This window comes from Ochotona curzoniae, unplaced genomic scaffold (genome assembly GCF_017591425.1).
Source record: "Ochotona curzoniae isolate NIBS_2020 unplaced genomic scaffold, NIBS_Ocur_1.0 contig_4612, whole genome shotgun sequence".
NCBI lineage: Eukaryota > Metazoa > Chordata > Mammalia > Lagomorpha > Ochotonidae > Ochotona > Ochotona curzoniae.
The window spans coordinates 7,813,967-7,837,052 of NW_024466343.1; the positions used below are offsets into that span (position 1 = coordinate 7,813,967).

Here is a 23,086-nt window from a genome sequence, read left to right on the forward strand (position 1 = left end):
AGCCTGGGCTGGATTCAAATCATTACCTGAATGGGATGACAGTGCCAGAGGCAGCAGCATAACACACAACTCCAGCTTCTACCACTACGTTTTCAAAAAGGAAACTAGTCATCTAAGTGATACACTGCAATACTGCATGATCACATATAAGCTGAACAGTTCTAATCTAAAAAGAGAAAATCTGGGCCCAGCACGATAACCCATTAGCTAACGTACTCGCCCTGCACATTCTGGATAACATATGGGCACCAGTTCAGATCCCAGCTGTTCCACTTCCCATACAGCTTAAAGCCTTGGGACCCTGTACACAATTGGGAGACCCAGAAGAAACTCCTAGTTCCTGGCTTCAGATCAGCTTGGCTCAGCTCAGATGTACCCATTGTGGCTACTTTTAGGAAGTGAACAAGCAGATGGAAGATCTTTCTGTCTCTCCTTCGCTCTGTAAATCCGATTTTCCAATAAAACTAAAATAAATCTTTAAAAAAGAAAAAAAGTAAAAACCTAAAATTCCCCAAAATCAAATTTAGCATTTCCATGACAGAAGCACAAAATATCACAACTGAACTCACGTGAAAATTCACAATCAAAACACAGGCACTTAAAACAATACTGTATAAAATTATCCTTAGGCTACATGCACAAACTGCTTAAAAAACATACATTAATTTGCTATTTAGCCTTGGATCTCAACCACAAGATACCTCATGTACACACAACTATTCCGAAATCTGAAAAGGCTTCACTCATAGAAACAAAACAGAAGGGTGGTTACCAGGGATAATGAATGAGACTAGAGTAATGGAAGTGTTGGGGGACATGCTGGGTCAAAGGCCATTTTAGTCAGAAGAGTAAGTTCATGGGTCTGATGTACGACAGCGAGTATAGTTCATAATCACATACACCTGACAAGCGCAGACAAATCCTAAGCATTGTCACCTCAAACAAAAAAAAATGAGTATGTGAGGTAATGCATATGTTAAGTAGTTCAATTTGCCTATTCTACAATATATATACACTTGAAAACATGTTGGACAACAAACATAACATACACTACTTTATCAACTGAAAACAGATTTTAAAAATAGATATCATGGGATCAATATGATGGATCAATTAGTTAATTCTCTATCTGGGCACAGGTTCACATCCCGCCTGCTTCACATCCCATCCAGCTTTCTGCCTATGTCCTGGGAAAGCAGCAGAGGATGGCCAAGGCTTTGGCACCCTGCATCTACATGGGAGATCTGGAAGAAGCTCTTAACTTCTGGCTCAAGATCAGCTCAATTCCAGCTATTGCAGCCATCTGGGAGAGTAAAATCTTTCTGGAAATCTGCCTTTCAAATAAAAATGAATAACTTAAAAATCAGAGTATTAGGTACTTTCCATATTTCACATAAGAGAAAACTATGCTAAGAAGTCAATATTAACAGAATGTGTCGTATATATAAATTATGTAAAATATCTGAGGAGAGCTTGAGCTGTGGTGCAGCACATTAATCCACAGCTTACAACCAGCATCCCATATCAGAGTGTCAGTCTGCAACCTGGCTCCTCTGCTTCCAATCAAGTTCCCTAATGTATCTGGGAAAGCAGAAGAAGAAACGCTAAGTATCTGGGCCCCTGCAACCCAGGTGGGAAACCAGAATAAAGCACCTGGCTTCTGGCTCAGAGTTGGCTTGACCCAGGCTTATATATGGAGATATCTGGGGAGTAAACAGAGGATGCAACAACTGTCTCTTCTCACTGTCTCTAATCCTTTCAAATAAATATATAAATACTTTCCCACAAAGTATCTGATAATTGGGCCCAACGCAATAGCCTATTGGCTAAATCCTCACCTTGCAACCACTGGGATTCCATCTGAACCCCAGGTCATGTCCCAGCTGTTCACTTCCGTCTAACTCCCTGCCTGTGGCCTGGGAAGGCAGTGGAACACGGTTCAAAGCCTTGGGACCCTGCACCCACATGGGAAACCAGGGAGAAGATCCAGGCTCCTAGCTTCAGATCAGATTGGCTCCAGTCACTGGGGCCACTTAGAGAGTGAACCAGTGGACAGGTCTTCCCGTCTCTCCTCTCCGTACATCTGCCAGTCCAACAAAAATAAATACACCTCCAAAAAAAAAAAAAAAGGCATCGAGATGCTGATAACTTCTTGATCTTGAGTATTAACCTCAAAAATTGCAATGAAACAAAATACAAGGATAACTCTTTCATGTCCAAAAATATAATCAAAATTGTAATGTCTTGAGAAGCTTGTTTTCATTTGCACTGAGTTATTCTTTAAATCAAACCACAGAATAAACTTAAAATAAATGTAATAAATGCTCTGACCTTGCTATAGCAATAGAAATTCATGGTTCACTGCTATTCTCCTTCTTAAATATACATATACCCACAAACTATCTTTACCACAAACATTTCAGCTAGGAGTAAGAGAAGTTTTACTTAGAATATCTAGCTGAGGGCCCGGCGCGGTGGCGCAAGTGGTTAAGTCCTCGCCTTGCACGCCCGGGATCCCATATGGGCGCCGGTTCTAATCCCGGCAGCCCCGCTTCCCTTCCAGCTCCCTGCCTGTGGCCCAGGAAAGCAGTCAAGGACGGCCCAAGGCTTTGGGACCCTGCACCCGCGTGGGAGACCCGGAAGAGGCTCCTGGCTTCGGATCGGCATAGTATCGGCCCGTTGCGGCTCACTTGGGGAGTGAATCATTGGATGGAAGATCTTCCTCTCTGTCTCTCCTCTCTGTATATCCGCCTTTCCAATAAAAAATAATAAAAATAAATCTTAAAAAAAAAAAAATATTTAGAATATCTAGCTGAGTAAAGACTGAAGAACAAACTGGATCACTTCTCAGGATGTAATACAACTATGAGGAAAAAAGCATAGGTCAAGGAATTTTTTTTAAAGATTCATATTGTAAGTCAGATATACAGAGAGAAGAGAAAGAGAGAATGATATTCTGTCCACCAATTCACTCCCCAAGGGGCCGTGAGCCGATCTGAAGCCAGGAGACAGGAGTTTCTCCAGGGTTTCCCCTCGTGGCTGCAGGATCCCAAGGCTTTGAGCCATCCTTTACTGCCTTCCCAGGCCACCAGCACGGAGCTAGATGGCAAGTAAAGCAGCCAGACCATGAACCTGTGCCCATATGGAATCCCAGCATATGCATGGTGAGGGCCTTAAACACTAGGCTACCGTGCAGGACCCAAAAGGATTTTTTAAAAATAAAATTAGGGCATGGTGTGATCACTCAATTAGCTAAATCCTCCCCATGCAAGTGCTGTGATTGAACAGGGGCACCAGTTCATGTCCAAGCTGTTCCACTTCCCATAGAGCTCCCTGTTTGTAGCCTGAGAAAGGAGTGGCACATATCCCAAAGCCTTGGGACCCTTGAGAAATCTGAAAGAAGCTCCTGGGTTCCTAGGTTTAGATTAGGTTAGCTCGACCCTGACTGTTGCAGCTATTTGGGGAATGAACCAACAAATGCAATCTTTCTCTCTCCTCTGTAAATCCACCTTTCCAATAAAAATACACCTTTGAAATATATTAAAATAAAAAATAAGCTTTCACTTATCAGAAAAAAAGAAGATATCCCATCAAGGACATTTCTCTGGTCTCTTAATCTTCATTATTTAACAAACATGCTTCCTGGTCCCCTATCAACAAATACAAAGAGTACTACTTCTACTTATTATACTAAAAAGGGTGCATCCCATATATAGACATTTTACCAATACTGAATATCAATTAAAACTTCAAACATTATTGTGAGTAGGTATTTAGCCTACTTTTAAGCTGCTTACCTCCCATAAGGGAATACTTAGGCTCAATTTCCAGCTTCAAGTCTAAATATCAGCTTCCGGCCAATGCAGACCTAGATGGCAGCAATAATGGCTCCAGTAATTAGGTTCTTGCCCCTGATGTGCAAGAGTTAGAAGACTTGAACTGGACTGAGTTCTTGGCTCTGGACGTTATTGCTCAGCTCAATGTGTTCCTCTCATTAATGCAGAGACCTAGTTCCGAACTGACAGCTTCAGCCCAGCCAGCCCTAACCTAGCAGAAACTCACCAACTCTTACATAAATATAAATAACTGTTTTTAAAATGAAGAAGCTAGGGGCCCTGCATGGTAGCCCATTGGCGAAAGTCCTCACCTTGTACATGCAGGGTCCCATATGGGCTCAAGTTCGTATCCGGGTGTCCCCGGCTTCCCATTCAGTTGAGCCCAAAAACCTTGGCTCCCTGCACCTACCTGGGAGAGCCGAAGGAGGCTCCAGGCTTCAGATCGGCTCAGCTCCAGCCATTGAGGCTGCTTAGAGAGTCAATAAAGGCATGGAAATTCTTTCTGTCTCTCCTCCTTTCTGTATATCTGACTTTCCAATATTTTTTTTTAAATCTTTGAAAATAAGTCTTTAAAAAAAGTAGATGCTAGGATCTTTTATGATACATTCTGTAATCCACTATGAGCACACAGAAATATTAAAGGGCCCTTAACTGAATGCCACAATAATGCAACAGAAAATGAGCAGTTACCAGCACTAACTCCAATGTATAGGACACATAACACCTTTCTGAACATATAAGAGCAAGCCCCTGCTGCTCCACTTCTGATCCAGCTCCCTACTAATGTGACTTGGAAGGCAGTGGAAGACAGTCCAAGTTCTGGACTCCTGCCAATCATGTGGGAGACCTGGATACAATTCCTGAATCCTGGCTCCAGCCATCCGCTTCATTGGATGTGGCCACTTAGAGAGTGAATCAGGGGATAGAAGCTCACTCTCTACAGATATGCCTTTTTAAAAGTAAATAAATCTTTTTTTTAAAAAAGGAAATTATTTTTTATTTCTGTAGCTCAACTAAGATCTTCCAGTAATACACATACCAATTAGTGACATGGCACTAAAAAATATAAGTGAATGTACTTAAACACCTACAGATTTCTTCAAGTAAAACTTACCACAAACTGGCTTAGTCGCTGAATATTTTTAGCTTATAAAGGCACATTCAGGGCCCAGGACAAGGGCTCATTGGTTAAATCCTCGCCTTGCACCACTAGGATCCCACATGGGTACTGGTTCATGCTCTGTTTGCTCCACCCCCCATTCAGCTCCCTGCATGTGACCTGGAAAAGCAGTAAAGAACAGTCCAGGGCCCCGCAAGTGGTTAAAGGTCCTCGCCTTGCATGCCCGGGATCCCATTAGGGCACCGGTTCTAATCCCGGCAGCCCCGCTTCCCTTCCAGCTCCCTGCCTGTGACCCAGGAAAGCAGTGCAGGACGGCCCAAAGCTTTGGGACCCTGCACCTGCGTGGGAGACCCGGAAGAGGCTCCTGGCTTCGGACCGGCATAGTATCGACCCGTTGTGCTCACTTGGGGAGTGAATCATCAGACGGAAGATCTTCCTCTCTGTCTCTCCTCTCTGTATATCCGCCTTTCCAATAAAAAAAATAATAAAAAATAAATCTTTAAAAAAAAAAAAAAAAGAACAGTCCAAAGCCTTGGGACCATGCACCTCTGTGGGAGACCCAAAGAAGCTCCTATGTTCAGATGTGCTCAGTTCCAGTCATTGTGGCTACTTGTGGAGTGAAGCACTGGATTGAAAATCTATCTCCTTCTCCTTCTTGTAAAATCTGCCTTTCCAATAAAAATAAATTAATCCTTTAAAAAAGACATTCAATGCTGCAAAGGCAACTAAACCCTATGATTAGGAGAAAAATCTTACGCAAAATTATGCAAGTATAGGTGCCTCTTACTAAAATACTAGATTTATGGGTACTATGTCAAGAATAAGCACAACCTCTATCTCACAACTCAAGAAGTTCAAAGACATGAAACGACTTCTTCCTGATTGCCCAGCTAAGAGCCAAGACTCATGCTATTATCTCTTGATTCTATAACTGAGTGCTCTACCTTCCTTAGCACAATACAAGAAAACAGTCTTCATGTCACTTTTATCTTTACAAGAGTAAATTGAACGTATGTTATTATTAAAGCATTTCTTGGTTATACAGAAAAAAATCAGTTCAGAAAACAGGAAATGTAAAAAGAAATGAGGCTCCCCTAACTCCATAATAAAAAACTTACCACTTTTTTAATCCATTGAAAACAATTTTAACAGGGTATTTTATACTGAAACTCAAAGACAAGGGAATGTGTTACTATTCAAATTTTTGTTCTCATGATAAACATCTTAACACACCTAAAATAATTCTGTTTTGAAAGAACTTTGAACAGATAATAAAGAATTATTTAAAAACTCCTTCCTTTTACAAATTGCTGACAATTTTTTTTAAGACATTCCCCAACATCTTTAAAATTACAACAGGTAAAAAGCTAAGGAACTCTGATTATCAAAATGCAGACTTCAAATAAAAATGTATCAAATGCATTAATCACAGTAAACATACCAAATCTATTTAGCAAACTTACCCAGGAAAGAAGAAAGCAGGGTAGAAGGAAACTGTACTAGTTTCCTAGTTCTCATATAACTCTCAACCACACATTTTATGCAGGTACCTCCTCCTGCAATGCCAGCATTCCACATGGGTACCCGCTTATTTCCCAACTGCACCACTTCCAACACACTGAGAAGAGCAGTGGAGGATGTCTTGCATTTGGGCTCTGCAACCTATGTGGGAAACCCTGTTGAAGTTCTGGTCTCTTGGCTTCCACCTGGCCCAGCCCTGACCAATGAGCCATTTGCTGAGTGAGCAAACAGACGCAGATCTGTCTCTCCCTCCAATGCTGCCTTACAAAATACATACATAAAATAATAAACTTTTGAAAAGCACTCATTAATCCTTCAGGCATCTACCTACCATTGCCATGAAGTAACCATGATTCTTTCTCCAAAAAATCATTTTCTTTAAATACTTAAGCATTCCTATTTCTTATCATTGTATTATTGGATTCACAGACTCCCAGTATAAGAAATACTCACAAGTCTTACTCTGAAAACAAATTTGGTGCTCTTCTTAGAAGCAACAGTCATAGTGAAAAATGTCAACCCAATTATATAATTTGGCTAAAAGTAACTATTTTCAGGACCATGAAGTGAATGCCAGGTAATTCGGTAGTTAACCTAAATATATAACAGTACTATAATTTACTTGGAAAGAATTTGGTAAAAACACCTCTACATATCAATGCAGAAAATTATCATCAATTACCATTTCCTCCTATAAAAACAAGTTTGTATATTCCTTACTTGAAGCTGTATTTCCTATTACTGTGATGCATTTTATTTTTATCAAGATGTATATTTACTTACAAATTAAATGTTCTAGTTCACTTACATATATTGTGACACATTCCAAACAATAAACAGATAATGAGAAAAAATTGTAAATAGTATTTTCTTCCTAATTCTCAGTGAAATGACTCCAGCATATTCTAGTATATAAAACTCTCTGCACTTACATTTTTTGCATTTTTTACTTGTAAAATTCACATATTATAAATGTGACATTTTAGTGATTCTCAAGGGTAGTATAGCTCAGTGGCATCTGACAAAATCATGTTATATAAGCAGCACAACAATTTAATTTCGTAACACTTATCATTACCTTAAAAGGAAAACCCTATATTCATTAAGCAATCACCTTTTTTTCTTGTCTTCTCCGAAATCCTTGGAAACCATTAATCTGCTTTCTGCAAGTATAAATGTGCCTATTCTGCATATTTCATGTAAGTGATCTCATATACTGTTTTTGCCTTCTGTCAATGATGTTTCCAAGGTTCATTCCAAACAAAACATTCTGATACTAAAACAATACATACATTTTACAGAATAACATCTTTAGGTTCATTCTGTTAACAAACAAAGTTATATTTCTTATATAGGCATTCAAAAACTACTAAGTCAAAATTATGTATGTGACACATTAACCAGGATAACAGAAATAACATAATGCCAACTTTCCTAATAGATGAGGAAAGTTAACAATCACAAAAGTTTCAGATGTTTGCTCAGCAATAAGCCACAGCCTAAAACAAGCCACTGGAACGGGGCTGGAACTCTCCTTAAAAACATTTCAATCATGCTGGCTCTGTAAATAATGTGAAAGTAAAATTTAAGTAAATAAATATTCCAGATTTAAATAGGAATGTTTCAAAAATGTTTAAAGATTATTTATATGAATACTATAGTACCTAAAAAAGTATTTGTAAGAAACATCACAGTTACTTAAGTAGGTTCTTTACATACATTTGTACTTTCCAAAATTTGTATTAAGACGACATAGTACAAATCTACACTTGATGTTAGCCAAAAGGCCGAGAAGCGATGACATAGTAGAAATCTAAAAAAGGTTATCAGATGCTAGGAACAGTAAGGAAAATTGGGACAGAAGACAGTACCCAGGGTTACAGCTAGACAACAATTTTTAATAACTTCTATAGCAGGTAACAATTTGTCAATCAAAAAGATACATCAAGTTTTGATTATAATTTTCTAAAAATCTCACTTCTTACGCTGACATCAAAGCATTAAAAGAAACCCTTCTCTCCAAACAAAATTTAAACAAAATCTAATGCTCATATTTTCAGAGTCCTTAAGATCTATCAATGAATGCAAGGACAGCATCACAATGTAGCAAGTAAAGCTGCTGCAATTCCAGCTTCACTTTCTTTTTAAGATTTTATTTATTGAAAGGCAGATTTTAACAAAGAGAAGGAGAGACAAAGAAGGTCTTCTATATACTTTAAAACGGTAAACAAGAATATTTCATTAAGTGAAGTAGGTTACTTACCGATAATGCTGATTCTGATTACAAAACATAATTGTAATTATAGAGATCAATCTCAGAGTAGAGAATTTTTGGCTGCAGCAAATTCAGATCTACTCTAAAGGTTCTTTATGTAGAAACCCAAGTCTACGCAGCAATTCCTCAAAGGATGAGGCTGCCAAGCACAGCTCTGCCTAACAATTTTGGTCCCATAAGTAATTTATGATATTACAAATAATAAAAATACACTAATCATGAATTAGGAAAAGTCTGTTACATAGTACATCTACACTGTCTACTTCTAAATTGTCATGGGTAACAAATGAAAAACTGTATGAATTTGCTTTGTAAAGTGTAAAGCATAAAATCCATCCCTAGGCATAGAGTGTTTCTGTCTCCTTTATAGACAACACTTTGGTCAACAATAAAAGTAGAATCTCAGAAAATCAATACATTTATACACACACAAACACAAATTTTCCCTACGAAATTTCTGTTAATGAAAATACCAAATGCTTTACTAATCAGCACATAAGCATGCTGCAACAGAACAACATATGGTAACTATTTAATATCATTAGCATTTTCAAAAAACAGGTTTAATATTAAAATTCATAGGTTTTTTTTTTAAAGATTTATTTACTTTCGTTTTAAAGGCAAATTTACAGAAAGGAGGTACAAAGAGAAAAGATCTTCTGTCCACTGTTCACTCCCCAAGTGGCTGCAATGCCCGGAGCTGTGCCGATCCAAAGCCAGGAGCTTGGAGCTTCTTCTGGGGTCTCCCACCTAGGTGCAGGGTCCCAAACAGGAAGCTGGATGGAGGTGGAGCAGCCAGGACACAAACCAGGGCCATATGGGATCCTGGTGGTTGCCTGGCAAGGATTGAGCCACTAGGCTATTGCACAGAGCCCCGAAGTATTTTTAATATGCCTTAAAATTAAGGTTCCCAATTGGAGAGTTCCTAAGTAATGCATTCGTGTACCTTCTCTACATGGAGTACCGAAGCAAAACACATGTTCATTATCTAGAACTTTATTATATCTACTCACTAAAGTTTACATTTAGAAGCAAAGATTCTTAAATGAAGCTATCCATTGCCTTTCCATTTAAATTGAATTTTGGAAGAGAATTCAAATGTAGTTGATCAAATCGTATTATCTAAGACCTGAAAGCTCTGAACAGCTATGTCACGACACTATTTTGAATGATGACATTTAAGATAAATGCCAGTATCACAGTAAATCATCAGAGCTCAAGATAAAATATACGTCATATAAATATATATTATCAACATATATGAAGGAATAGGAGCCTACATTGTAGCAGAGCAAGTAAATTAGCCAGCTATGATGCCAGTATCTTTTGCAGGACCCAGTTTGTGTCTTGGTTGCTTCACTTCCAATTCAGCTTCCTACTAATGGCCTGGGAAAAAAAATGGTTGATGACCAAAAATTTGGCCCCTGCCACTCACAAATGAAGCTCTTGGCTCCTGATTTCATCCAGGCCCAGCGCCAGCCATTGCAACAACCCCAGGTGTGAACAAGCAAATAGTTGATCTGTCTTTCCTCCTTTTAACTCTTTCAAATAAATAAATCTTCTATATACATTCAAGAATGGGATCAAAAGAAAGAGAAAGTGATTTTTATAGAAGAGATTACACCTTTCAAAATACTCTGGTCCCAAACTTCTTTAAATTATCAGTAAGAAGCTAATTACCATGTCCCCTCGCCATCTCATTTCTCCCAAATTTGGAGGAAAAAAGGTTTACAAATGAAGTGCCAACATTTTAAAGCAACACCTAGCCCCAAAAAGAGTCAAATTTGTGCAAAATTAGCCAATGAAGCACTGAGAATACTATCTAAAGCAAGCACCATCCAAATTGCAAAGACTTTATTTACACAAAATACCCATAAACTGATCACTTTTAAGCATGAAATGTTATTAATGCAGAACATCATCCTTTAAATGTTATGGCTACTATCTTTTAAATATTATTTTATGGAAATATCATCATTCAGAACCCTCGTCAAGGAGCTAGAATCATAGCATAAGCACCTCACAGCCATCACTTGTGTAGCTGGTTCTGAGACTCCTAAAACCTGCACTATGTGTTTAAAAGATGCTCATACAAAATTATTTTTGTTAAGTTCTTAAACCAAAGTATTTTTGCCCAAGTGATATGATCTGACCGCAACTCTTCCTGGGGGTGGGCAAGTAGTGGATGCTTAAATCACTACTCCTGCATCCCGATCTGACTCTATGGATTCAAGTGCTGGCTCTGCTTCTAATCCAATAGTGAGCACCCTGAGAGGAAGCAGGTGATGACTGAGGTTCTTGGGTCACTACCACCTACATGGGAGACAGGAAACGAGTTTCCATCTCCTGCCTTCAGCCTGGCCCTGTCTTAGCTGTTTAGAACATTTGGTGTGCTCACTCTCATGCTTTTTATCTTCCAAATAAGTTACACACACTTATTTATGTGTTTGTAAATTTTAAAGTCTATATACTATAGGTGTATAGATGGCTAACATTATGTAAATCTGTCTTTTGCTATTGCCGATCAGGCATTTATGATAAGCACTTTGTGTTACAGTTCCTTTCAGGATCACGAAACAGAGCTACCTCCAACTGTGAAAAATTTGGAAACAAAATTAATTACAAAGGGTGTCTAACACAAAAACTGAAGCAATGGTTCTTCAGAGTCTTCCCTTGTTGTATCAGAAAAAGCTGTGTTAAATATCTTATAATTACATAGCAGAGTAACTTTGTTACTGTGCTAATTACTGTCAATAGTTTTAACAGTAACACGTACTTCTCTTAATCACAAATGTCAAAGATGAGAGACAAAGCACATTCTTAAATAAAAATTTTACTTGGGAAATAAATGTAACTAAGATAAAGTAAATTATAACCTGCCAGATTTTTCCCACAACTAGGTGAATCTAAGCACTCATTCATTGTTCTATCTGGAAGGCATAGACATTTCGTAAAACTGAATCAAAATGTATCATTGACTCAACATATTTCTAGTTTATATACTGGAACAGAACACCAAATCTTGTTTAACATGTCTTTTTACTATAATAAAGTAATAAGAAATTGAGTTTCAAAGTCTCCTGCTTTGTAAATGTTGAAAAAAATCAATATGTTTATCTTAAATTTTTTATAAAACACAAATTTCAGCTATAACAAAAACCATATGAAGGGAGAGCACTTGGCATAACCAGTTAGAACACTTGGAGTCCCCATATTCTAAGCCAAAGAGCCTGGATTCAAGTCCTGGCTCTGCTTCCAATCCCAGTTTCCTGCTAATGCCCATCCTGGGAGGCAGTAGATAAGAACTCCGATAATTGGGTCTCTGTCATCCACAAGGGATACTGGATTAATTTCTGAGCTACTGGCTTTAGCCTGGTCCAGCCAAAGCTGTTGCAGGCATTCAGAGAGTGAACCAGCAGAGAGGAGTTCTCTGACTCTCTTTCCTTGTCTCTCTCCTTTCAAATAAATTAATACTAATTTTAATAATTTTTAGAAACCCAATATGAACAAACATGAAAAGACAGTGAAAAGTTTGGGAATAAGAAACAAAGCAGAATTCATGGTTACCATATTTACACATACTCTTTGTTGTGTTTCAGTGCCACATGATCTGATTCAAAGTAATACACATCAGGATCATCATCTTCCTCTTCTGTAATGTGCTGATTGGCACTCTCTTTGGCAGACGGCAAATGTCCAATATTCAGTCTTGCCTCTGAGGGTGGTTTACTTAGACCATCACTTCCATAGTTATGAGAGTCACATTTATCCTTTCGGTTTTCAGAAATTTCATCAGGATTTGTGGGAGACTCTCTTACATTATCACTAACAGTTGGATTTGTTTCAGTGGGGCTAAGATTATTCTCCTCAAATTGTCCATTTTCTCTGCAAGGAGAACTGCTTTTAGTGGGACTAGCTCTGGGTATCGCCTTCCGTGGTGAAGTTCGCAGGGTATAACGATGTTCTTGAGGTTCTGATAAAGACATCATTTGAGCTGAAACACAGTCTAGAACAGAGGATGGTTCCGGTTCTCCAGACAGCGGCATACTTTGAAGAGCTGCGTCCAGGACGTTACCGGTGTTTTCTTTACACTGCTCTTTTGAGGCATTGCTATCTCCCACCACATCTACTTCTTCCTCAGAATCCCTTAAAGATGACTGAATTTCAGAAACCGGGCCTGTAGCTGGCTCAGTAGTCAGCTGATTAACATGTTCCACAGGCAGGCAAGCAGTTACTATTTTGTGGTCCTCCAACTTGACCTGCACTTCTGATTTTGTGCAAAGCACGTTATGGTCTATATAACTGTCCTCCTTCCTACTATCAAGGAATATTGAAGTTTTGGTATTTGAATCCCCATTTTCAGTTACTGATTTTTCCTGCAACACATAGGAACCAGTACTATTTTGCTTAGTGTTCCCATCAGGCTGACAGTCATCACAGTTTATAACAGCTGAATCACTGTCATCAACACCATTGACAGTCAGATAGCCTGTGATTTCTTCAACTACTGCAGAATTAAGTGGCCCCTGTTCACTTACATTCACCTTTTTAATTTCCCTTTTCTCACAATCATCCAGTATAAGACATCGACAAGCTCGTTTAGTTCCTTGAAAATCTGCATCATTGTCCACTACTGTACTCTTCTGTTCTACCAACTCCTTGTCTGATTTTATAGGTGAATCTTCCTCTGAACTGTTTGGTGCTTCAGATCTAAGACAACGTTTAATTCTTTTAAAAACTGGTGAAACAGGTTCTGTTTGTTTTCTCTCACAATTTTCTACAGCCTGCCTTTCTAAGTTATCCTTTTCGGAAGAAGACAGTCCTCTTTTCCTAGGGCTTACCCATGACTCCCGAGTACTTTGCTGTTTTAAATCAGCACTTCTTCCACTGTTGTTGCCTTTCTGAATTTGTACAGGCTCTGGTCTCTTCTTTGGTGATCTTGATCGTACTTGAGAATGAGAAGAGATTTCTTCAGGGTGAGCAATGCTACGATTCCTTAAGGTTCTACCACAAAAAGATTCATCCAAGCCGTTTAACCCCACTGTTGATCTTGTAACACGAGTAGATCGGGAAGCAGCCATACTATGGCAAGTCCCTACATTACGGTCATCATGATCCACTCATTGGGAAACCTTCAAAAATGTAAACAAAATAATGAGAAAAAGGTAATAATTAATATACCTAAAACAAAAGCATAAAGCTATAACTTCCAATCCAAGTTTAGCTAATATCAATAAATTACATAATAAAAATATTTTTATAACCATTCCAACATTATTGATAGCTAACAATTGCATGGCATTTAAAGTGCATCAGGAATCCTGTTTTATTTAGGTTAAGTTGCTTAAGAATCACAATAATTCAGGTAAGTTCTATCTTCCTTATTTTACAAATGAGATAGGCCTAGACAGTCTTAAGCAATATGTTTCATAACACACAGCTAGAAAGTGACTAAAAATCATCCTCAACTTGCTCATTATGTATCCCTCAGATACACACAAAGTACCCAGAAAAGACTTATCTTAAAGATGGAATTTCATCTTGATTATTACAATAACAATGTTGATTCTTATACAGCCGAAATCTTAAGAAAAATATTCTAATCATTTACCATGTTCACTGAAAACCTTCCTAAGTCATAGAAAGGGGGAGGTTCTGCTCTTTCTTATTTAAAATGAGTAAACGAATTTCAACCCAAGCACTTTGGCATTGATAAAACTTCCCAGTAGTAAATGTTTTTAATTAAATAAAAGTACAGAAATCACAACCATAGCTTATACTGGCTAGGAACGAAGTAAAATAAACCCAAACTTTCCCAACCTCTAGCCATAAAGCCACAAATCAGCAAGTGAGACCAAATATTGTAAAAAGAATAGATGATAATGAAAAATAATACCCTGGAGCAAATATTTACATTTAAGAAAGGAGTCACACCCTATCCTTCTCAAAACTAGTGTGAATAATATATGCCAGTTTCAACATATTGTTTGGGCACTAAGCAGGTTGTCTTGTGTGACTGGCTGGAGTTAAGATAAAAATGAGACACTGAAAAATGCCCTTGGGCCTGGTGCGGTGGTTCAACTGGCTAATTCTCTCCTTTCAAGTGCTAAGATCTCATATAACCACTGGTTCATATCCCAGCTGCTCCAGTCCCCAGCTTGTGACCCAAGGAAGCAGCAGAGGATGGCTGAAAGCCTTGGGATTCTGCACCCACACGTGAGACCCAGAAGAAGCTCCTGGGGCTCTTAGCTTGAGATCAACTCGGCTCTGGTCACTACAGCCACTTAGGATGTGATCCAGTGGCTGAAAGATCTTTCTGTGTCTCTCCTTCTCTTAGTAAATCTGCCTTTCCAATGCAATATGTCAAATCTTTAAAAAAAAAAAAAAAGCTAACTGATCCATTTGAATAAACTGAACAATTTGCTGATATTTTCCAAAGGCTCACCCACATAGCAGAACAGAACTATTAACATTTTAAGTCTCTTTTTTTGTTAGGGTTTCAGAGGACATCTGCTACTTCTCTGTCTAATTTTGAAAAGGTACAAGATGGTTAGAGAAAGAGGTCGATAACACTTACAAGTACAAAGTCTCACAGTCTCCTAACTCTTCCTGCCTTGTGCCCTTTCCTCTCATATAACCCTATCCTCTGTCCCTGCAATTTCATCCTTTGCTTCCATTAGAAGGATCTAACAGTACACAGGTTAGAACATTGGAAGACAAAGCAAAATGTCACAAACGAAAAAGAAACATTATAGGACAATGTTTCCCTGTTCGTCCCTACTGTCCCATGAATCAAGTGAGAAAGCACCCTGGAAAATATGTAATTTGGTTCAATCAGTTTTGTGTGAAAGTATGCGAAAAAAATTTTAATTAGTAATTTTAAGAAATCTCATCAGATTCACAGCAGCCCAGGAATTAGAGTACAATTAATTTTCTAGACAATGTCATAGCAATCAAGAGAACAAAAGTACACACCACCAATCAGAGCTCACAAATACTTTTCTTACAGTAAGCTTTTCCTACTTGGTGATTCAGTAAAGGGACTTCTGATATGTAATTATATTTTGCTAATATCTTAATATTACAGTCTTTCTGGTTTTATTCACAAGTAATGAAATCCAAAAATTTCTATTTTAACTACCAAGAATCTTAAATTTCAAATGATACTTCTAAAAGAACACAACAGAAAAATACTAGAACTTAATTTACTTGTTTTAGATACCCAAATCTTAGCTGTAAAATTTGAAAGAAACTGATTCTTAAATGTTAAAATCTGTAAAAATACAGAAAACAAAGTTATAAGCTACTTACAAAGTCAAAATGCAAATCTCTTTAACATAAACTTAATTGTATTTATAATCTATGGTTTGGTTGTATTACTGGCAGCAATAACATTTTATAGACACACCCACAAAGAATCTATTAGCCTTTACTTTTTAAAATTAAATGTGAATTAGGGGATGGTATGGTGCCACAGCAGATAAAGCCACCACCTGCAAGCAGCTCTACTTCCCATGCAGCTTTCTGCTAACGGCCTGGGAAGAGCAGCTGAAGATGACCCAAATGCTTGGACACCTGTCATCCACCACAAGAAAGACATGGACAGAGACCCTGGCTGCTGACTTTAACCTGCCACGCAGCATCTAGGAAGTGAACCAGCAAATGGAAAATCTCTGTTGCTTCCTCTTTCTTTTAAGCCTATAAGGTCTTGTGACGTAATTCTTTTTTTTTTAAATGTAAAAAAAAAAAATGAGATGTCAATCAAAGGCTTTATAAACATCTTAAGTCATTCCAAAAGCACGCTTCCCTTCGCCCCTCTTTCTACATCAATCTGAATGAAAGCAAAATCTGCCTCATAACACAAACTTCCCTAACAGAGATTTTTTGGGGAGTGAAACAAACCTAATATTGCTAATACTAAGAACTACTTATGAAGAATATATATGTAAAAATCTACAAAATATCACCGATACTGACAGCAAATATTAATTATTCACCATTCTATTAATTAAAAATTAGTGATTAATATGAAAAGGTTAAATATCAAAAGTACAATAATATAAAATGCTAAGCTTCTGCTACTTTTCCTCCCTAAAAATTATTTTTACTCCATACAATAACTGTAGTGACGGCCAAGTTTTAGAGTTCTCAAATCCTGCGTTCTTCGGCCCTATTTAAAGCAATCTACCCTGTTTAATGACAAGGATCCTTTGGAATTTTGTACTCTTCCACCTCAAGACATGACCTGAGGCTCATCACCATGGCTATCTACATCTCCTGCAAGCTTCCTCAGAAATAGTAGACACTTACCAAGATCTACCACTAAATCAAAGTCTCACACGAATAAAGAGCATTTTAGAAGCTGACAAGTACAATCTTTAACACTGAAATAGTTATCCTAATAAAAGGCTCAATTATCATTTTTCAATTTAAATTACACATGTTTATAATAAATCCTTTAATTCTTTACTGGATTCAAATAATAAAAATAGAATCATAAACAAGACTATGACCTCTCCTATAGCAGCAAAGAGGATATCATAAAAATCTGCTGACTGGAATGAACATATTTCCTGCACTTAGGGCAATAAACTAATTAAATTATACCATTAGAGTTAAATAACATTTTAATAATCTTCCTTCTGATAATTCTTAGAAATTCAAAAGTTGAAAATACTGTATCATTTTCTTCCTATCATTTTGGGTAAACATATGTCAAGGCAAAATTTTCTGTAGTTAGCTAATAAACTGAGGGCAAAATTCAATTTTCACAAAAAGAATAAGACTAAATAAAAGCCTATACTCATCATTATTCTCTCAGCATTATTTTGTCATCCTTTACAAAGTAGTCCATGCTAAAGCAGTTCTTTTCCTTCATTAGTTGCCTAACAAAATATTTATAAAAGAATCCAGTAAAAATGCTTGGAGCACAAAACTCTATTTTGACAAATATTGAGCTCCTCAATTACATGTCAGAAAATAGTCCTATTTGTTAGCTAATAGTAATCATCTAAAATCAGGTATTTAATCACTCCCCGTTTAGAATCATGGGAAACCATTATTTAACACATTCACATAGGCAAAATCCAATGCAGCCACTAGACTCAAGTTTTTCCTTAATGTTATAAACCAATTAAATAGTGGCACTTTTTGTAAAACGCAGAAAATCAAATGCAATCAATCAGCGAAATAAGTCGGCCCTCCTCCCTAAAGTTTTCACCCCAAAGGAAGGCACGTGAGGAAGCTCTGTTAAATTTCAGTCTGTCCACATTCCTACCCACAATTCCACACACTGTACCCCTTATTTCATGTAGAACTATACTTCCCTATGCTCACATCTACAGAACTCCATGAGTAAACAGCAAAAATAAGAAACAAAAAACTGTCCAGGCTAATGAAACACTGCTCAAAGTATTGGCTTTTCTAAAGAAAGCAAGTAAGGGAGCAAATATTAGAAAAAGGCACATTGGTAACACTACATTTGCTTTTTTGTCTCTCTTACTGGATTATCTGCAATGAATATGTAGTGTTACCAATATGCTTTTCTCTAACTGTCTAGAAAGAACATAACCTGTCTCATTGTTTAGTCTATGCTAGTCATAATCCTTTTCAGACAAATTACTTCAGACCTGTAATTATCACAAAATGCTTAAGGTTAATAACAGAAAAGTGAAATTTGATGGAGGTGGGAAGTAAACTAAAAAGGTTGTTAATATCTGTCTCTTCAAACTCCAGAAACTCCAGCAGGCACTTACACTGTCTTATGTAACAGATTTCTGAGGCAATGGTAGTGTGGCTCAGCAACTTAACATGCCACTTGAAACGCTGGTATCCTGTATCGGAGTACCACTTGAAGCCCTAGATGTTCTGCTTCTGATTAAGCCCCTTATTAATGTGTCCAGACATATAGCGAGAATGGCCCAACAGTTAGGGCCCTTTCAACCTGTGTGGGAGACCTGAATGGCATTTTGAGCTCCTAGCTTCAGCCTGCACTGGCGCTGGCCATTAAAGCCATTGGGGTAAGGAATCAGTGAACAGAAGTTTGCTCTCGCTCGTTCTCTCTTGGCCTCTGCCTTTCAAAATGCTAAATAAAATCTGATAAAAAGTAAAGGAATTTCTGTCTTCTTCAGAAATGAAATACAGGAATACACAGATCAATTGGTCTGCATGAATATATACTTAGAACACAAATGGGAAAAAAGAGAAGTCAAGGACTTCCATATTGTCCCCTAAGTTTCAAAAATAGGTTTAACCACCCAGAGTCCAGTGTGTTAAATTCATCTATCTCCTTGTTGGGAAAAGAGTAAGAAAATATTTTATCCCTAATCCATTCCCTATGTTTCCATACTCCTGTAAGTACCCAGGCAAATTATGCAATTTTCCATACAAATGATGAAATGTAGGGAAAAAAAAAACTCCCCTGCATCCAAAAGATTTTTTAATAGAACTGTGTTCATTACTGCAAAACTAAATAACTTACCTGAATAACCAAAGATCTATCATTGTGGAAATATTATCTCTTTCCTTATATCCTGAAGTAGTTGAAGCTACGATCTAGAATAGAGCTTAAGCATCAGGGTTTCAGGCTCTCAGCTTCAGCCATGGAGAATACTAGAACCTTTTAAACTCCTTTCTTTAAAATAAAATGATGAAAAAAAAAAAAGAATTAAAGAGGAAAATTAACTTAAGCTAAAAGATTCAGTCTTTCTAAGACAAGAGGAAAAGCAGGTAACAGAATGTGTTCATGGTAATACCTGTGATGCCTCTTGGTAACTGCTGCATTGGGGATACCAAGAAACTGAAATCGGACTGCCAGAAACCAACAAAAACAGAGAGAGCCTGATAGACACCAAATTCTTACAGCAACATTAGTTGAAGTCAAACTGTGACTCCGTTCATCTCAGGCAACAGCTCTAACAATTTTTTTTTTTGGTGATCTAAGGGTCACCTTAGATATGATTTCTCATTATGAAATTTATAATCTAATTTTAGAAGACTCTCCCAAAAGTTGGACTTCATGTACATAAAACTGGGAACTGAATAACAAAAAACATTTAATACATACCAAAGAAACCAAGTCTTCCATACTTAGAGGATAACCTTAATGCATATTAAAAGTACCATAGACTCAATTACTGAAGGAAATTTCTATTATTTTTAGCAAATGGATTTTCAACAAGGACAAAAGCAGGATTTTCTGTTTTTAGTACCCAGTTAGCTAGATATTTTAATTATCCCAATTACATTCAAAGTCTTGAAACAGTCTGCTTAGTTACAATTTTACTTTATAATATTATGTGATGACATCCTTGTCAGAGAATGTACAACGTGGCTAAACGGGCTATGAAGATTGTCAGTCAATTTGGAAATAAGGAGGAACACCAGGAAGAAGACCAGCAGATACTTATAACTGCCACTGTCACTTTAATAAGCACAAAAGTAGGTATTCTAAAAATGATGCCGTTTTTCATAAAGGATTAAAATGTAAACAATGTAATTATCAAGCCCTGTAAACCAGAGTTATTTCCTTATAAAAACGGATTACTGCCTAGCTAGAGTGGAATAGGGTTGATCAAGTATCTATAATGCTACTTCTCCCAAATATGCCATGTAAATGGTTGAAAAAGCACAAAACAAGAAAACTTACTAAATAGAAATATTCAATGCTAATTTTTAAAGTTATCTAAATTAACATAGGAGCAGAAACAGAAAATAAGATCAGACAGAAAGCAATCCGTGACTTGAAAATTAACTCTTTGAAAAATGAAGACTCCAACTTACTATTCCTTTGTACCCAACCCTGAAGCTTTCAACAGATATGGCAGAATCTTTATATTCTGTAGTGTACAATGGCAATTATCACTGGTAAAGAGGATCCACAACCTACAATAAGTCTCTGAGCATACATGAATATGCCCATTCTAATTCTCCTAATCAAGTTCTAGTCATTCATATTAGGGTAGCTAAGTGGGAGAAGCTATAGGTACATCATCCATTACTTATTTTACAAGCAAGAACATTTGCAACTGTTATTTTCACTGAAGAAGTGATACTTACAGCTGAGTTCTACCAGTAATAAGATAGGTAGGATTCTGTATATGTGCTTCTCAAAAGCCTGGTAATACTGAAAAAGAAACTTCAGTAAATTATTTCTAACTAAACCCCACTGGGCTTTAATTAAGGTTACAGTTTTTTTCTTACCTTTTTAAAAGTGTTTCGCCTAGTATTTGAATTCCAAGCATCTGTATTTATCTGTCATCATTGTCACTGTTCATACATTGAGACTTCAGGTTAATTATTTCTATGTTTCTACTAGCAAAACTTGGTATCTGTGAAGGGAAACCACAATATTGTCACTATGCATGTGTTACTATTTACAGATTTGTGGATAAAAGTGTTCTATCTAAACACTTCTATAACATTCATTTCCTAAACTTCACAATTCTCATACTTACTTAAGAAATGTCTGATATCCTCAACAGTTTAAGATGATGTGCTAACACTTTCCAATTCTTATCAGAGTACCCACATGCAGGTTTGCTAAATTTAAATCAAATCCCTACAAATGTTAAAATGAAAGTTCACTTCCACGTTTTAAGACAATATTTGGGAATAAGTTTATAACAACTTACGAATACTATTAAAAAAACTCAAATTCTTAAATTTGACCTTAAAACATGGTAACACTCAGGGTAACCTTTTTTGTCTTACATTATTCTTCTGTAATACTAACTTGTCAAAGATATTTTGGAAATAAATAGCATGATTAAAATTAATCAAAATTTAGCTATACAGATTGTCCTTTAAAATATGCTTATTAAACAGACATTACTGTTGATTACAAGAGTCGAAAATATATCCACGTGATACAAAATATTATATGAAACTTTCAAATAATTTCAATCCAACTAGCCGAGGAAAAAATGAGTTACAAAACAACATCCATTCACTAAAATCAATTAAAGAAGTTAATGCATGCATTCTAAATTAATCTACCCCAGTGTTTCACCCTGAATTATTCCACAAATTCATTTGTTTTATGAATATTTGCTATTAGTTTTCAATCTTCAGATCTGTCAAAAGTTGCATTGCAAGACTGGTTAAGAGTTGTGTTATCTATCTTCAATTATTTCTTTCAAATACTATTAGAGGCCCTGGTGTATCCTGACAGCTAAAGTCCTCGCCTTGCACGCACCAGGATCCCATATGGACATGGGTTCTAATCCCGATGGCCCTGCTTCCCTTCCAGCTCCCTGCTTGAAGTCTGGAAAAGCAGTCAAAGACAGCCCAAGGCCTTGGGACCTTGCACCTGGGTGGGAGACCCAGAGGAAGCTCATTGACTCCCGGCTTCCCATCGGCTCAGCTCCAGTTATTGCAGTCACTTGGGGAGTGAATCAACAGACAGAGAAGATCTTTCTCTCTGTCTCTTCTCCTCTCTGTATATCTGACTTGCCAATAATAAATAAATAATAAAATTTAAAACAAAAAAATCTTTAAAAAAAATTTAAAGCAAATACTATTAGAAATCATTAAGAAACATCACAAAACAAATGCTAGTATTTCTAAAGATCATGACTTCTCAAGCAACAAAATTAAACTAGTGGGGCCAATGTGGAAGCATAGTCGGCTAATGCCCCATTTGTGGGGCCAGTATCCCATTTGGGAACCAGTTCATGGCCTACTTGGTGGACTGGGCTCAGGACTTTGCAAAGGCTCAAGTCCTTTGAGCCCCTGCACCAGAAGTTGTTCTGGACTCCTAGCTCCTGACAGGCCCAGAACTGGCCACAGTGGGTGTTTGGGGAATGAACTAGGAGATGGAAGATCTCTTCTGTCTCTCTCCTCTCTTAACTCTTACAAGTAAAATGAATAAATTTAGAGAGAGAGGAAAACTAACCAAAAACCTTTTACCACTTAATTCTGTTCATTTTATGCACAAATAATTCAAACTTAACCATTCTATAAAAATGCTTGTATGCTTTCCAGAGTAAAGGTTATTTGAATTGTGATACATACGTTATTCATTTTATTCAATTTATACTGATACAGAAACACACTTCAAAAAGTTTTAAATTTTAGTTATTCTGTCTTTTAAAAAGCACATAAAATGGGAAATGAACTATTTAAGCCTTATTACCAAAGCCTTCCTATCTATGCCTTGCTACAGAGCTTTGCTTGTTTTCATGTACAAGTAAAATCTGTTTACTGTGCAAGTATTCAAAAGCAAATAACAAAATGCAATCTTCCCAAAAGAACGACTTTTTCTTCTGCTTGCAGTCTAACACTGGTACTACTGTATTAAACTGATTGCAGGATCTCAGATTCATGGCACACAGA

At 37.1% G+C, this 23,086-nt stretch overlaps 1 protein-coding gene across 7 annotated transcripts in view; it reads right to left on the reverse strand.

The window, feature by feature from the left end:
• Positions 1–23,086, reverse strand: part of ZZZ3 (zinc finger ZZ-type containing 3) — a 74,922-nt gene that overhangs the window by 24,874 nt on the left and 26,962 nt on the right. For 3 of the 7 annotated variants that reach the window (XM_040987299.1, XM_040987301.1, XM_040987300.1), the window contains exons 2-5: positions 20,954–21,081; positions 20,810–20,876; positions 19,233–19,385; positions 12,335–13,884 (exon numbers count right to left, since the gene is read on the reverse strand). In XM_040987299.1, the coding sequence (XP_040843233.1) occupies positions 12,335–13,833 (1,499 nt within the window). In that variant the 5' untranslated portion in view covers positions 13,834–13,884; positions 19,233–19,385; positions 20,810–20,876; positions 20,954–21,081. Of the gene's footprint in view, positions 1–12,334; positions 13,885–19,232; positions 19,386–20,809; positions 20,877–20,953; positions 21,175–23,086 lie in introns of those variants that run through there. The other 4 variants (XM_040987305.1, XM_040987306.1, XM_040987302.1 and 1 more) reach the window with 4 other exon arrangements.